Source organism: Saccopteryx leptura, chromosome 8 (genome assembly GCF_036850995.1).
Source record: "Saccopteryx leptura isolate mSacLep1 chromosome 8, mSacLep1_pri_phased_curated, whole genome shotgun sequence".
Lineage (NCBI taxonomy): Eukaryota > Metazoa > Chordata > Mammalia > Chiroptera > Emballonuridae > Saccopteryx > Saccopteryx leptura.
In genome coordinates, this window is record NC_089510.1 from 34797713 (window position 1) to 34813043 (window position 15331).

General features: G+C 39.7%; 1 protein-coding gene across 8 annotated transcripts in view; it reads right to left on the bottom strand.

Annotated features, from left to right (window-relative positions):
* The window catches only part of CBLB (Cbl proto-oncogene B), a 234404-nt gene extending 219977 nt beyond the window's left edge, over positions 1-14427 (bottom strand). For 3 of the 8 annotated variants that reach the window (XM_066348062.1, XM_066348061.1, XM_066348060.1), the window contains exons 1-2: positions 13880-14410; positions 12737-12918 (exon numbers count right to left, since the gene is read on the bottom strand). In XM_066348062.1, the coding sequence (XP_066204159.1) occupies positions 12737-12904 (168 nt within the window). In that variant the 5' untranslated portion in view covers positions 12905-12918; positions 13880-14410. Of the gene's footprint in view, positions 1-12736; positions 12919-13764 lie in introns of all 8 variants that reach the window. The other 5 variants (XM_066348064.1, XM_066348063.1, XM_066348058.1 and 2 more) reach the window with 4 other exon arrangements.
* Positions 14428-15331: the final 904 nt, after the last annotated feature.

Here is a 15331-nt window from a genome sequence, read left to right on the forward strand (position 1 = left end):
CGCAAGAGAAGCCACATGTTCAAGTGCTTTAGTCAAAATCAGGCTCATACAATCTCATTCTTACCCCTTGAATTAGGGCCTAAAAAATCTATCCAATTAATCATTTAAGGAATTCATTGAGAACGGCACCAGACCATATATAGCGTGAAGGTGCACAAAGGCACAATGCACACAGAGGCAGAGTTTACTGAGAATCTAGTAAAGAGTAAACCTGAGGTCCATCAGATACATACTTAGCTCTCTTTTAAAGCCTTCACTTTTACTTTTTGTAAAATTTTCAACAGGAAGCTATTTTAGACACAATTGTTTAAGATCACCGTCTTTTTCTAGTATGGCATTCCTTTCATCACACTTACCCTTCTGTAGCGTTGCACTGGTATAGCATGGGCATTTTGGAATCTGGCTAATTAGAACTGGGAGTTGAAGAAACATTTAGTTTGGTTTTAGTGGAAGGTAAAGGACATAGCCATTTCTGGGACTAGTTAAATTATTGTCAGGAGCTGTGATAAAAGAAAGGCTTCCAGAAAACTTGAAGTGCCCATGGTGCCAACTAGCCCAGCACAGGAACAGGAAGGGCCAGGTCGAATCTGGTGATTTGAATATGCCCAGCGGTGCTCAGAACGGTAAGCATATGTGGACAATGAAAGAGAATCTTTCAGAGTTGAAGCTGAGATTCCCTGATGTTTGTGGATTTATCTTCTTTTTTTTTTTTTTTTTTTGGTATTTTTCTGAAGCTAGAAACCGGGAGAGACAGTCAGACAAACTCCCGCATGCACCTGACCGGGATCCACCTGGCACGCCCACCAGGGAGCGATGTTCTGCCCCTCCGGGGCGTCGCTCTGTTGCGACCAGAGCCACTCTAGCGCCTGGGGCAGAGGCCAAGGAGCCATCCCCAGCGCCCGGGCCATCTTTGCTCCAATGGAGCCTTGTTGTGGGAGGGGAAGAGAGAGACAGAGAGGAAGGAGAGGGGGAGGGGTGGAGAAGCAGATGGGCGCTTCTCCTGTGTGCCCTGGCCAGGAATCGAACCCGGGACTTCTGCACACCAGGCCGACGCTCTACCACTGAGCCAACCGGCCAGGGCATATTTTAATGTATAATTTGTTGTAACTTTACTGTTCTAAGAAAATTCACTTCCATATGCAATTTTGTAATTATATTTTTTATTTGTATTATTTTTTTTTAAAAGGATCTCTCCAAATTTCAGCTTTCACAAAACAAGGATCCACTGCTGAGCACTCATAAAGTGCCCAGGCCAAATAGAAAGCACTTGAACAATAGTACTTTCAAGAACCACAAACAAAAACATCAAGAAAACAACAAAGGAAAAATTGTACTTTTAAACTTGCTATCTCACTTGCTTTCTTTAATAAATAACCATAGCATTTTTGTGTGTGTGTAGGGAGAAAGGTCTTGCTCAAACTATCAAGCATCAGCCCCTAATTAAAGACAACTATTTCCCACATTCACTGAAGACATTTTCATATCTTCCTTCTCTTTGTATTCAATGCCTAAAACAGAACTGTCTAGCAGATGTTACAGAATTATTAAATGGGTATATAGATGGCTTGCTTGGCTGAGTGATTCTGAAATATTATATAAGACAGAGAGAGAGAGAGAGATGATAGATAAATCATAGATCATAGATAAACAATGTGATTAAAATACTTATTTTCATGAGTGGATTATACTTATTATTATAATTCATATCAATAACCCAAAGGTATAGGCATAGCTTAAATGTAAAAACATTGTTTCGATCTCCTAAAGAAATAGAAAGACTCAGACAGTAAATAATTTATCAAATAATGCCAAATTTTTACAAAAGTAAACTTAAAAGAGCTTACGAAACTTTTTTACCCTTTTTTTATTTTTTGTGACATTTTGATATAGTCAGAGCTCATTCTCCCCTAATGACTGATGAAGTCACAAATACAACAATGATTTGACAGATCCTGGTTGAAATAGGACATAGTTTTCAATTCTTAAAACTAAAAGGTAGTATCACAAGAATGCACAGATTTAATAAATATCACTACCAACATCCTACAGCAGGAGCAGTTTAATTTCAACAACAGAAAATTTGGTACAACATGTCACAGACTGGTAAATTATTAACTTGTAGTCAGGGAACTAGGCAGTTTCAAATTCATCTTCTCCACTGTTGAATATTTTAACTAATAAATAAAAAATTTCTCCCCTGCACTTTTTTCAGACATTCCAAATAACTGTTCTTTAAAAGATTCTTTTAAATGTTACACATTTTTAATTCACTATATTCTACCTGACCTTTTTCTCATTTGCTTTATTTAAATTGTAATTCTCTCTGGGAATTTATCACTTTATTCAGTAACACTGTTTGAATAACTACTATATGCCAGGTACTGAGCTTTGTGCCAGGAAATTATAGATGATTAGAACATACTTCCTGCCTCAAGGACTCTGGCAGAAGAGAGCTAGTTCTCTATAATTAACTTAGGAGCAAGGCAATTCTCGCTCTAAGGAATCTTAGCAAAGATCCTGTCCAATCCATTCATTTTCAGATAACCTAGGAACTACAAAGATTAAGGGACTATTAAGAAGTCATCAACCCAATACAAGAGTCTGCATCTTCTGGATCTCAGGCTGATCTACTTTCTATCTATATCGCAATTTAATTAGAATCAGGCATATAATAAATGATCCCCAGCTAAACTCATTCACATTTGTAGTTTATTCCATTTTCAAATTGACATGAACTTCAGGACTCATTTTTTAATTCTACGAATGTCTACGTCAGGCACTGTTTCAGGCCCTGGGGAATACAGAAGAAAGTAAATCTCAGACCTGTCCTCAGAGATTTTCTAGTGAAAATGACTAGTGGCTTAGAAAAGAATTAATTACAGGAGAATCTGAGGACTGCAAAGGAGGAATGTACAAAGCGCTAGAGAAGAAATGATGCAGCTCACTCATATCTACGTGGAGTGTTAAGAAAGGCAACCTAAATTTGTCAAAGAAATATTCCCAGGCAAAGTGGTGTATAAAGGCTTGAGACACCAGAGTGTAGGGTATGTGAGGGGCAGAGTCAATGCAGTCTTTCAAAAAGGTGGGGACACAGGAAACCCATGGGTGAGTGATACAAGAGGATTTGAAATAGGCTAGAGTCAGTTTACAAGGCTCCTGCAGGCGACACCGTTTTCTAAAGTTGCACTTGGGAAGGCGCACCATATAATGCCGAACTACCATATGTCGCTGAGTGTGCAGTTCATCGGGTGGATTAGTATTAAACTCTGTGATTTATGACAGCTCCTGCCGAAAATTAATCCTACACCAGGACTGTGCCTTCTAAGCAGGTCAAATTCAATTTAATTCAATAAATATTTATTGAGTGCCTGATATGTGTAGGAACTGCAGAAGCCAGGAAAAGAAAAATTGCTTTTCAAAAAGCAGCATATTAAGGAGAAAAATCAAGCTCACCACAAGGATCAAGTTCAGATTCAAGCAACTTAGACCTCTTATAGAAATTCCTAGAATGAAAGTGGGTTCCAACACAGAAGAGCTTACATAAAGAACCAATCTGCAATCACATTATACAATGACCAACTTTTAGGGGCACCGACTGGTGCATAAAGGATTGGTTCATTAGCAATGTTACTCTTTGCTTTTAAATTACAAGGCAAAACACTTAGTATTGGAAGTAAGCTAAAAATTCCATTACACTCATTGACTCAAAGGATTTTAGAACTAGCTAAAGAGGACCTTGGAGATCACCAAGAACACCACCCTCCTTTTGTTTGACATGACAATACTAAAACACAGAAATGGAACCTGATGTCTAGACTTGAGTCAGACACTCTCTCCATTACAGTATACAACTGCCTGGTGTATTTGATTAAATTTATTACAGATTTTTAATCAGACTTCTTTTACATGTTTGCTATCTTTTACATACATAAAAATACATGTCTAATCTATACATATTACATATGTATTTCAATAAATACATGAATTCTGCATCTATATAATATATATATATACAGTATATAGATAGATAGATATTCAACCATATCAGGGTAAAGCTACAAATATGAACACAGAATTCACTAGAATTTTCATAGCTCTTAATTATTCTTGAAACATTCTTTCATTTAAAGAATTTCCTGACAACACCTTAATTAAAATTTCCAGCCAAAAGGTAACAAAGAGGTATTAGGTCACCTAACATTTTTCTTGCAAACAGGGTTCAAACCAGCCCCCTAAAAGTATGAAAGAAAGTTTACTGAAGCAAATGAAAACTTCAACAGTAAGAAATTGTGTCTATTCCATGGCAGATTTTCATTAATAAACACACCTCATTTTATAAAGCATTCAGTTAAGTTAAATGAACGAATGTACCCAAGAGGTGAAATATCCTATGTTAAAATAATATGGATGCCTGACCAGGCAGCAGCACAATATATAGAGCTTTGAACTGGGTCGCGGAGGACCAAGGTTTGACATCCCAAGAGTGCCGGCTTGAGCACAGGCTCAATAGCTTGAGTGCTGAGTTGCTGGCTTGAGCGTGGGATTATAGACAAGACCCCATGGTCACTGGCTTGAGCCCAAAGGTCACTGGCTTGAAGCCCAAGGTTGCTGGCTTGAGACCAAGGTCACTGACTTAAGCCAGTGGTCACTCGGTCTGCTGTATCTCCTGGTCAAGGCACATATAAGAAAGCAATCAATGAACAACTAAGGTGCCACAATGAAGAATTGATGCTTCTCATCTCTCTCCCATCCTGTCTGTCCCTATCTGCCCCTCTCTCTCACGTTCTCTCTGTCTCTGTCAAGAAATTAAAAAAAGACAAGAAAGACAATATGGAAAGCCTGACAGAATGCATTGTCTCTGGTTTTATTATGTAAATGGTGTAAGAGGTTCCATATTGCAGTTATATATATAAAAGTATATCATCATGATAAAAAGCATCTATGAGAAGTCTGGACTCTTTCCAGTTGAATTCCACAATCATCACCAAGTATACAAAAATACAAAATGTATCCAGTAGAAAAGATAAAAAGCATAAAAGTAATACCGCACTCTTTATACATGGAATACCAACTGGGCAAAACAAGAAAGTCAGCATATAATATTGATTATGAGTCTAGTACATTAATTATAGCAGGATTTGGAGGAAACTACCAATTTCTTTGTTTTTCAATGAAAGTTTCTTTAGAAGACTGATATAAGAAGCATCATTATATAACTGTCTTGTTGTAGTCAAAATGTCAATTGTGTATTCATTTGTTTGCAATCTTTTTTCCAAATAATAATGGAACTTCCTTAAGAGAGGAGAACATATCTATCTCACTAGTCAATCTCCATCCCCTACTGTAGAATCCTGTATATAGTGGATGTGGATCAAAAATACATATTTGATGAAAAAAAGAAGGAGCAAGAGGAAAGGAACAAAGAAAAAACCTCTCAGTAGTCGTAAGCTAACAATACAAATAGGTCTAAAATATATTGAATAAACCTGTCTAAAAAATGAGTACAAAGTTTGGAGAATTTGATAATATCAAATACAGGGGGTAAAGATTCTTTTGATTTACTTCTCATGGAAAAAGGAAGAGTCAAATTACTGCATGAAGCAGTGTGCTTGCATCTGCATACTATGAACAGTGACACGAGAATCAATCAAATCCAGGATGGGGCCTAGGCATCCTGGCATCATTTAAATCACAGCATGTTTCTAAGATAATTTTAATGTACAGTGTGAAAAATGATTTCCATTTTAATATTTTACTTATTTACCCACCTAATTGTCAGAAGAGTGGTTAAAATATAAACTGTTTATTCTGCGACTTACAATTTTAAAACACAGTTTAAACATTGCAAATGTTATACCTTAAATCAATTCCTGACAACCCAACACAAAATTTACAAATTACTTCAAAACTTCTGTTTATATATTTATTTCCTTTTTGTCTAAGCAAAAGTTATTTACAAAGGGTTTACTCTTCTACTTGTTCTTAGCCTTTCCCTCCCACCCTTATAATTGAGGACACCACTTTATCAATTATTACTACTTCCTTTATATTTTAAATCATTCCCTACCCACATCCCTTCCACACAATCTACTAACTCCTGTGACTCCCCCACACACAAAGTTATGCTCTGCTCAAACCCTGAGGCTATCGTAACTTCCTTCCTTCCCTCCTGTCGCAATTTCAGAACAATATTTAAATAATGCACACTCTTTTTAATCTAGTCCCATCACATAAGTGAAACTATTCTGAAAGATCAACAGTTGCCTCTACTCGTGAAATTCAATGACTTCTTAAATTTTCATCCTACCTGGTTTTCTCCACTTAAATTTGATTTTCTCAGATTTTGAAACAATCTCCCAATTGCAGCTGTCTCTACCCAAAAAAATCAAAATGCCCTAATTCTTTTCTACCTCTCTCATCACTGTTCTTTGAGGGGTTCTTTTTCCTGTTCTTTGAGGGGTTCTTTTTCCTGTTCTTTGAGGGGTCCTTTTTTCTTCATTGCCATGTAATTACAGATACAACCTGACACATGGCCAAAAATTCCAATCTCTTAAGTACTGTCTCTCACCTTCTACTCTGCCTTGAAAATCTCTTACTGCTCTATAGTTTAAACTGCTATATCTATGGGCATGTCAACCAAACATATGTCTCCAGTTTCAACTTCTCTCTTAAACTGCAAATTCAATTTTCTGACTTCAAAATGAATTTCACTCTGGCATGTAAAACTCAACATGGTCAAAAACAAACTTATCATGCACCACCTCCCAAGCTTCCTCTTTTTCTTCCTATGTTCCTTATCTCATTAAGGGCATCACTGCTTCAGAGTCAACTAAGCTAAAAACCACAAGAGTCACTTTCGCTTCTCCTCTTTCATTCTCTATATCTGAAGGGTCAGCAGGGCCTATGGATTTTACCTCCAAAATACCTCCCATATTTGAACCAACAGTTGCTATTATCTACTATCAGTTCTCTAGCTTAGTTTTTCTTTACTTCTTGCCCCGTCTGTTTTAATTTCTCTTGATCATTATTCTTACTTTAAAGTTTCTTTTCTCTTAACCCTCCTTTGTAGAGTCAAAAGAGTAATTAATCTCTTACACCATAGCCTTGATTTTTTTCTCTGCTCAAAGACTTCAATGGTTCTTTGTCTACCAAATAAAGTTCAAATTCCTTGACAGAGTGGCCAAAGCCTCTTTTTCTTCTAACATACCTTCTCTCACTCCACAATCTCTATTTACCCAACATTCCTTCAACCTGATATGTTCTTTACCTCCCTAGAACCAAAAACATACAAATTAATACCTGGACTTCCACCATGTGGCATTCTACACCAACTTTTCACCTCCACCATGTACTATCTCACAGCACTTTATCTATACCATACTGCAGCACTTGCTACATTTTACATCACCAATTATAAACTTTCAATATATACAGTTGTGATATGATAAAGGAATGAGTTGACCAACAGTCAGTATATAAAGCAACTTTGAAAGAAGGTAAGAAATCGATTCAAAATCTTAATGATTAAAATATTATACAACTTAAAAGATTACTGATTAAGGCTTTTGATACATGTGTGCACTACATCAGTGGTCCCCAACATTTTTTGGGCCATGGACCGGTTTAATGTCAGAAAATATTTTCATGGACCAGCCTTTAGGGTGGGATGGATAAATGTATCACGTGACCAAGACAAGCATCAAAAGTGAGTCTTGGCCTGACCTGCGGTTGCGCAGTGGATAAAGCATCGACCTGGAACGCTGAGGTTGCCGATTCGAAACCCCGGGCTTGTCTGATCAAGGCACACATGGGAGTTGATGCTTTCTGCTCCTCCCCCCTTTCTCTCTCTCTGTCTCCTCACTCTAAAAAATGAATAAATAAAATCTAAAAAATTTTTTTTAAAAAGGGTGAATCTTAAGACGGATGTAACAGAGGAAATCTGGTCATTTTTAAAAAATAAAACATCGTTCAGACTTAAATATAAATAAAACAGAAATAATGTAATTTATTTTTCCTCTGCAGACTGGTACCAAATGGTGGCCCCAAGGTTGGGACCACTGCCCTACATCACAAAAAATAAGCCAAGGTAGCCCTTGGGAGGATTCCTTTAAACCTTTTATATTATCAAAAGGTTTCTAAAAGTGACAAGTAGCACAACACAAGATGGGCCTGAAAAGCATTATGCTAAGTGAAATAAGCCAGTCAGAGAAAAAAAACACCAAACTTTATACACAGCATGGTGATTACCAGAAGAAAAGTGAAGGGGGGTGGTAGAAGACAGTGTAGAGGGGATATCTGGTGACGGAAGGGACTTGACCGGGGGTGGTGAACACACACTACATTATATACAGATGATGCATTATAGAATTGTACACCTGAAACCTATATACTGAAGCCTACATAATTTTATTAACTAATGTCACTGCAATAAATTCAATAAAAATTTTTAATATAAATAAATAAGAAACTAAAAGTGACCAGTAGCAAACTGTGGGATCATTTCATTTATTTAAGCACAAATTCAAAGCCTAACTCAGTACTAAACACAATTGCACACTTAATGTGTTATCATCTATCTGAGCATGCTAGGGCCTGTAATTCTGCCAATACAGAACAACTTCACTAAGGAAAAGAAAATATGTGAAGAATTCTTTAAATAAATGGTATTCCCTGTCCAAAGGGCCCAATGAAGATGACAGTCTCAAACCCAACAAATAGCTGTACATAATACAAGCTTCTTAAATGGACAAACTTTAAAATATATTATGGTTACAATGAAATTATAAAAATAGGGAATAAGTTTTATTCCTCCAAGATTGACAAATGTACCAAATGTGCTGAGGGTAAAAGGCACAAAAGGCCATTTGGCATCACATTTTAAAGGCTTTTAAAACTCTTCTAGTAATGTAATTCCAAGTAAATGACAAGGACAGCAATTCAAAAATGCAGGCAGGTACTCAACGTTCTTGGCTCTTTGGCATCAATTAATTATTTTTTAATTTCCTGAACAGCCACGTATGCTCAGTACATTTAGTATCTATTAGATAGAAAATTGTTTCCTCCCCACTTTCCATCACCTGGCTAAGACGTTTGTGAAGATCATGCTCAGGAACCTCACATTAATAAATGATCATTCCCACCATGCTGATTAGCAATCATTTCTTTCCCCTCACCTCAGCATTTCCAACAAGAGCACAAGAATGCTGTTCCTAAAGGCAGCGGCCCGAAAAAAAGGAGGCTGTTCTCTACTTTGTTCCTCCTGTAGTTTGTAGAAGTCTGTATTACAGTCCTTTCCATACTACATGGAAATTATCCATTCTCGTGCCTGGCTCGGATCTTGGTCTCCAAATTCCTTACAAATCAAAGGCAGCATTACATCTTAATGTAACTAACTGCACATTCCCAGTAAAAAGCACTTAATAGGAACATAGTAGGCCCTCAACAAATGTTTATGAAGTGTTTAAGAAACTCCATCTTGGCCCTGGCCGGTTGGCTCAGTGGCAGAGCATCAGCCTGGTGTGCAGGAGTCCCAGGTTCGATTCCCGGCTAGGGCACACAGGAGAAGCGCCCATCTGCTTCTCCACCCTTCCCCCTCTCCTTCCTCTCTGTCTCTCTCTTCCCCTCCTGCAGCCAAGGCTCCACTGGAGCAAAGTTGGCCCGGGTGCTTAGGATGGCTCCATGGCCTCTGCCTCGGGCGCTAGAATGGCCCTGGTTGCAACAGAGCAATGCCCCAGATGGGCAGAGCATCGCCCCCTGGTGGGCATGCCGGGTGGATCCCGGTCGGGCACATGCAGGAGTCTGTCTGACTGCCTCCCCGTTTCCAACTTCAGAAAAATATAAAAAAAAGAAAAAAAAGAAAAAGAAACTCCATATCTGCAATAGCTTTGGAACAGAACCTAGATGTACAGTCATGAGTAATAGTTCAATCACTGTATCAAGCAGACATGAGCTGACTTGAGGTCAGCTACTGACTTATCCTGACACATAGAGCCAAGGCCAGAAAATATAAATTGCTTTGGGATATGCTACTGTTATTTTCCTGAGTAAATTTACTCTGCTAATTCTACGCAACTGACATTTTGTTACAAAACACTTTACATCTTATAAAGAAGAGAACTGAGCAATGACTCCCTCCTACTCTTGGTGACCTTGTATATAGAAAACCTTCCTTCTGAAAACATAACAATTAGTTGGAACTGAAATCTCAGCTGATGGTTTTAAATTCTAGAAGCCAGGGAATGGTAAACTACACACTTACTCGACTGCTTCATATTACCCTGTGAAATAACTTTTTTTATTTTGTATGTAGGTGAGACAGACTAAACTTAGAGCTTATTTTCTCATTTATACTTCTAAGATCTGCCCCTAAAGAGATTCATAAAGAAGAAAATGCGAACTAAACACTCACTTAACCCTGCCTTTTATATAACTACAAATTAGACTTGAAATTATGACTTTATGTTATTCACACGCTAAACCCAAACTATTACAGTTATTTTACAAAACAGTTAGGTAATGTATCAAGGGATTAACTTTTGGACTAATAATAAATTTTCTAATGTAATCACTAGGACAATGTTGAGATTATGAACCACTTCCTTCATCACTGACAAAGAAAGAGGAAAAGATAAACATACATATGGAATGCTTCTCAGAACACAATTAAATAACACATATTTTCAGCCAATGCCTTTTTATTAGTGTGTGATAGAACAGTAACAAATATCTTGAACTCTTTTACATGATTTATGTAGTTTCCCTCTGCAAAGTCCACGAATGCATTCATAAGTGAACACAACAATTCTCATCACGGACAAATAATGAAAACAAATGGGGTAAAACAATGCACCTTTGCCAACACCCGCACCCACATTCCACTAAGTAGAGACTTGAGATAATCATTTTCCTTGTAAGTCAGGTTTCTGAAACAGAGGCTAAACCCAAATCCACAAAAGAGTTAAAATAAACAATGGCAGAAGCTTAACTACCAAACACCTATCTCTTTTACCATAACCCAGGATGAAATAATTAAAAAGTGGATAAAACTTATGTTAACAATCAGTTATAGACCAAATCATACACACATTTTTTAATGTTTCAAAAAAATAGCTTTATATTAACTACAGCTCACCACTTCCTTACATAAATCTTTTTCATTTGACGGTGTGTACAAATTCTGACCACTCAAAGGAGGGGGTGGAGTGGGAGGAGCAGCTCCCTGGGAGAATCTTGACCCACTTTTTGCCCACTCAAACAATAGAGAAGTTAGAGAAGAAGCTTGCATTCCTTCTCTTATTCTTTCTCTTATAATGACTTAAGCAATGAGAGTGACCTTCAGTTGCATACACTTTCAAAAAGCAAAGGCAGCTAGTATTGTGCTGCCAATATATATATATATATATATATATATGCACTTTTTCCAACTACATACTCCTCATTCTTAAGTATCCAATGCTAAAATCAAAACCTGACCTCAAGCAGCAAGTTGCAGTTCTGTCACTATGACATCATTCTGCCTGGAGTACTTTAATATCACAATTTGAATAAATTTGGCAGAAGCTTAAATAGGTCACAATGAAGCCCAAAAGTAAGGATCCTTATCTGGCAGAAATAATCGGGCTCTGCATTTAGTACCACCGGCCACAGAATGACAGGCCTATCATACTTGGCATAATGATAAATGAAAATAAAGTAAATCTTATCACCTTCATGTTTTTGCTAACCCCACTGACGGTGGCTTTCTGTGACAAATCTTTGCACAGAGTTACAAACCAAAGTAAAAGTGACTGATACCAATTTGATTTCATGGAGGTTTTAGCATATCCTTACAAACCAGGAATAGTTTTCTAATCCTCTGTTTCCGTAATTATAAAGATATCAAAAATCCTGAATCAAGTACATTTATGATTAGCCCCAAACATCTATGAAATAAAATCATAAGGTGCTAAAATATGTTAGGGGAGAGGACTACTGTTTCAAAAGCAAGAACTATTCTGATTCTGACCTCTAGCTTGATTTCATCTTGTGAAATTGTCGTTTATCTGAAAGCAACATGCAGAAACCACAGAGGTTTCTGATACTCTTAACCCCACACCTCCATCATAAATTTTCCTTTCACGATAAACAATGTGCAATCAAAAAGGTTTCCTGTTTCAAAATGGAATAGATGAAAGAAACTGTACCATTAACAACAACAAAAAGTTCTTAATGAAGATGAATTCTCAAAGATGAAAATGGAAACTCTCTCAAACACTGCTTCCTCACTTAAGGACTAATCTGCTTTTTCCCAGGAAAATTCTCAGCATCATACATTGTGGTTGTCATGAGTGGTCCATCAAAGACTTCTTAAATTACTTGTTTTCACTCTTTTGCTATCTAATAACAATACAACCTCACATCAGATAGAACAAACACGCTCCCTAAGTATTCTATGTCCATGTACCAACAAAGAACAGCCAACCAGTAAAAACTTTGCATATCTGAGTCATATAAGAGGAACTTTGAACCTGGAAGAGTAGGACAAAAGGTTAAAAAAAAAAAAAAAAAAAAAGTTTTTGCTCTGAATCCAACTTTTCAAAACACATAGTGGATGTAAGAAAAATGAAAAATGGTCAATCTAAATCAAAAGACTGTTGCCATAACAATAGTTATCATTAATTAGCAGTATACATAAAACTGGAGCAATCATTTCCAGGGTAAACAGGGCTAAACACAGGCACAGTCCGGCAGAACTTACCACTTTGTCCATGAGTTTCCAAGTCTTCTCCACAGTTCTGCGATCTGCGGCTGCTTGCTTCGGGGGTCCCACTGCATCCTGAATAGCATCAATAATACCCAAAATGCGTCCTTTTCGGGGGTTTCCTCCTCGACCACCAGGGTTTCTGCCGTTCATAGAATTTGCCATCTGGAATCTTAGTTCTTTGAAAATTTAAAAAAAGAAAAGAAAAAAGTTAGTTGGTCGTGAAAATACTTACCCAACAGAAAACTGACATGATGAACGGGAACCCACTACATGCTCCTCCATCAATGAGAACAAAATTCAAGGTCCCAGATTCAACTCTTTAATAGGGTGTCAATTTGCACTCTCAATCTCTACACACAACAGGTTTGGAGCAATAACCTTCGATTTGCATATTTGGAACACTAAGAGTTAAAGATGCATCCTTCTCCCATTTCAAGTAGGGAAGGCTTGATTAACACCCAAGTCACAACAACTAAAAACTTACATAGGTTTCCTCCAACTAGGTAAGAACATGTTTTCCCACTCCCTGCCATAATCCCAATTCAAAAAAACCAGAACTAAAACCTCTGGAAACATTTTTGGGACCCTCACTCGAAAACCGCCCTTTCACTCTTGTTCGGATTTTGCCAAGTTATACAAACGTAATGATTTTTCTATAGGAGCATAAGGGGCACTTCTGTTGTCAACAGTGACCCAGGACTTGGATACTTCCCCGCTAAAACCACCAAGTACGGACACAGGAACCTGGACACAGGAACGCACAGTTCTTTAAACCAACGCGGTAAAGAGTTAGCCCCAAGTGAAGAGCCAAATAAACCAAGAAACAAACAAACAAAACAGGTCCATTTTAAAAGAGAGGGTGAGGAACTGACAAGAGCGGGCGCAGAAACAAGCGAGTTCACTTCTTTCGCTCCTGGCCTCTCATCTCGGAACCCCAGGGGTGGGGGTCGGTCCCAAGCTTTGTTTCTGGACGCCTGTGCCCCCCCTTCCCCGCTCAGGCCCCGCCCCTGCCACTTTCGGACCTTCGCTGGGGGCAGGAAGGTGGACAGAGCAAGGACAAAGTAGCCCCTCGCGCGTCCAGCGCCCGCAGCCCCATCCGTCCAGGGCGCTCCGAATGCGGCTCTCGAGTGGACGCACCTCCCCGGGCTGTCTACAGTCCCAGCCGCCCGTCTGGCTTCACTCCCGCTTCCTCCTCTCCGGGCCGGGCCCCGTTCCGGTCTTTAAATCCCCCTCTTCGAACTGTGCCCGCGGCGGCGGCGACAGCTGGTGGCTGGGGCTGTCCCCTCTTCCTCGGTGGCCCGCGCCCGACTGCCCCCGGGCCCCCTGGCCGGAGAGAAACGTCGAGCCTCCCCGGTGCCCTGTTCCCTCCTGGCCTCTCGGCGCCGTATCTGCCCAGAGCCACGCGTGTGCGCGAGTCGGACTCGACACGCACGAGCCCACGATGCGTGGGCAGCCCGGGCAGGGAGCGTGTAATCGCCGTAAATGCACAATCCGGAGAAGGAGCAACCCAGAGCGCAGGCCACCGAGACGGGGAGACGCAGAATATTACCGTCAGGACCAATCCACACCCGCTGTCCCCTCCCGCCCGACTCTCGGGGAGGCCGCGGGACGCAGCGGCGGCACTAGCCGGAGGAGGAGACCACTCGCTGGACACTCCACCCCTGGAGGGTACACACACAGAGACCCAGGCGAGGGGCGGGGTCGGGGGCGGAGTCCGTCCGGCTTAGACCAAGCCCGTAGGCCCATGCAGTGCTAGACAGCTGGCGGCACCAATAGGGAGGGAGGTGCCTGTCCTTGCACTACCACCCGGTCCACGTCTGCCACAGTACACAATGGCCTCAAAGGAAGGCGCCCTGGCCGCAGGGCCCAAATGAAAAGGGCCTCACGAGGAAAGTGGGGGGACTGGACTCAACCGAGAATGAAAGTGGAAAAGGGAAAGGGAATGGAAATAGAAAATTCAAGGCACTAGGAAACTGACCAATAGGGAGTGAGCGGGTGGGCGTGAGCATTGCCAACTGGGGCTAAAAGGCGGGACTTCCTGCTTTGCTCACCTTCCTTGTCTTTTGTTTCATAGCAACAGAGTAGTGGCTGAGAGGGTGTTGCTTCTATACTCGGGGCGTGTCCCAGGCTGAAGAATTTCATCTCCTTAGGGCTGCCAAACTCTTCTACCCAGGATAGCAGCCAAGCAGGTCTAAGGCATTGCTTCTTATTGATTATCAAAAAAAGAGCAACAATCACCCAGCTTCAAAGGTGAAGTACAGACCTCACATAAAGTAAACTAGGGTTAGCATCTACTTGCCAATCAAAACTTCCTAACTTTCTGTGTTTCCCTTTTACAGTTGGTTCGATTTCATATTAAATAACAGGCTGATGAGAAAGCAAATAGTTGACTACACTGGCCAAACAGTCTCCACTGATAATGCCAGGACAGTGAAACAGGAGATGAGAATTGCTAATATATATATATTGCCTCTTTTATTTAGCAGAATTTTCTGCATAAATGACTGAAGAAATAGCTTTTGTACTTTGTCCGAGTAGCCTTTAAGTAGATTTAACCCTCTTTTTAAAACAACCTGTCAAAGATTCAGA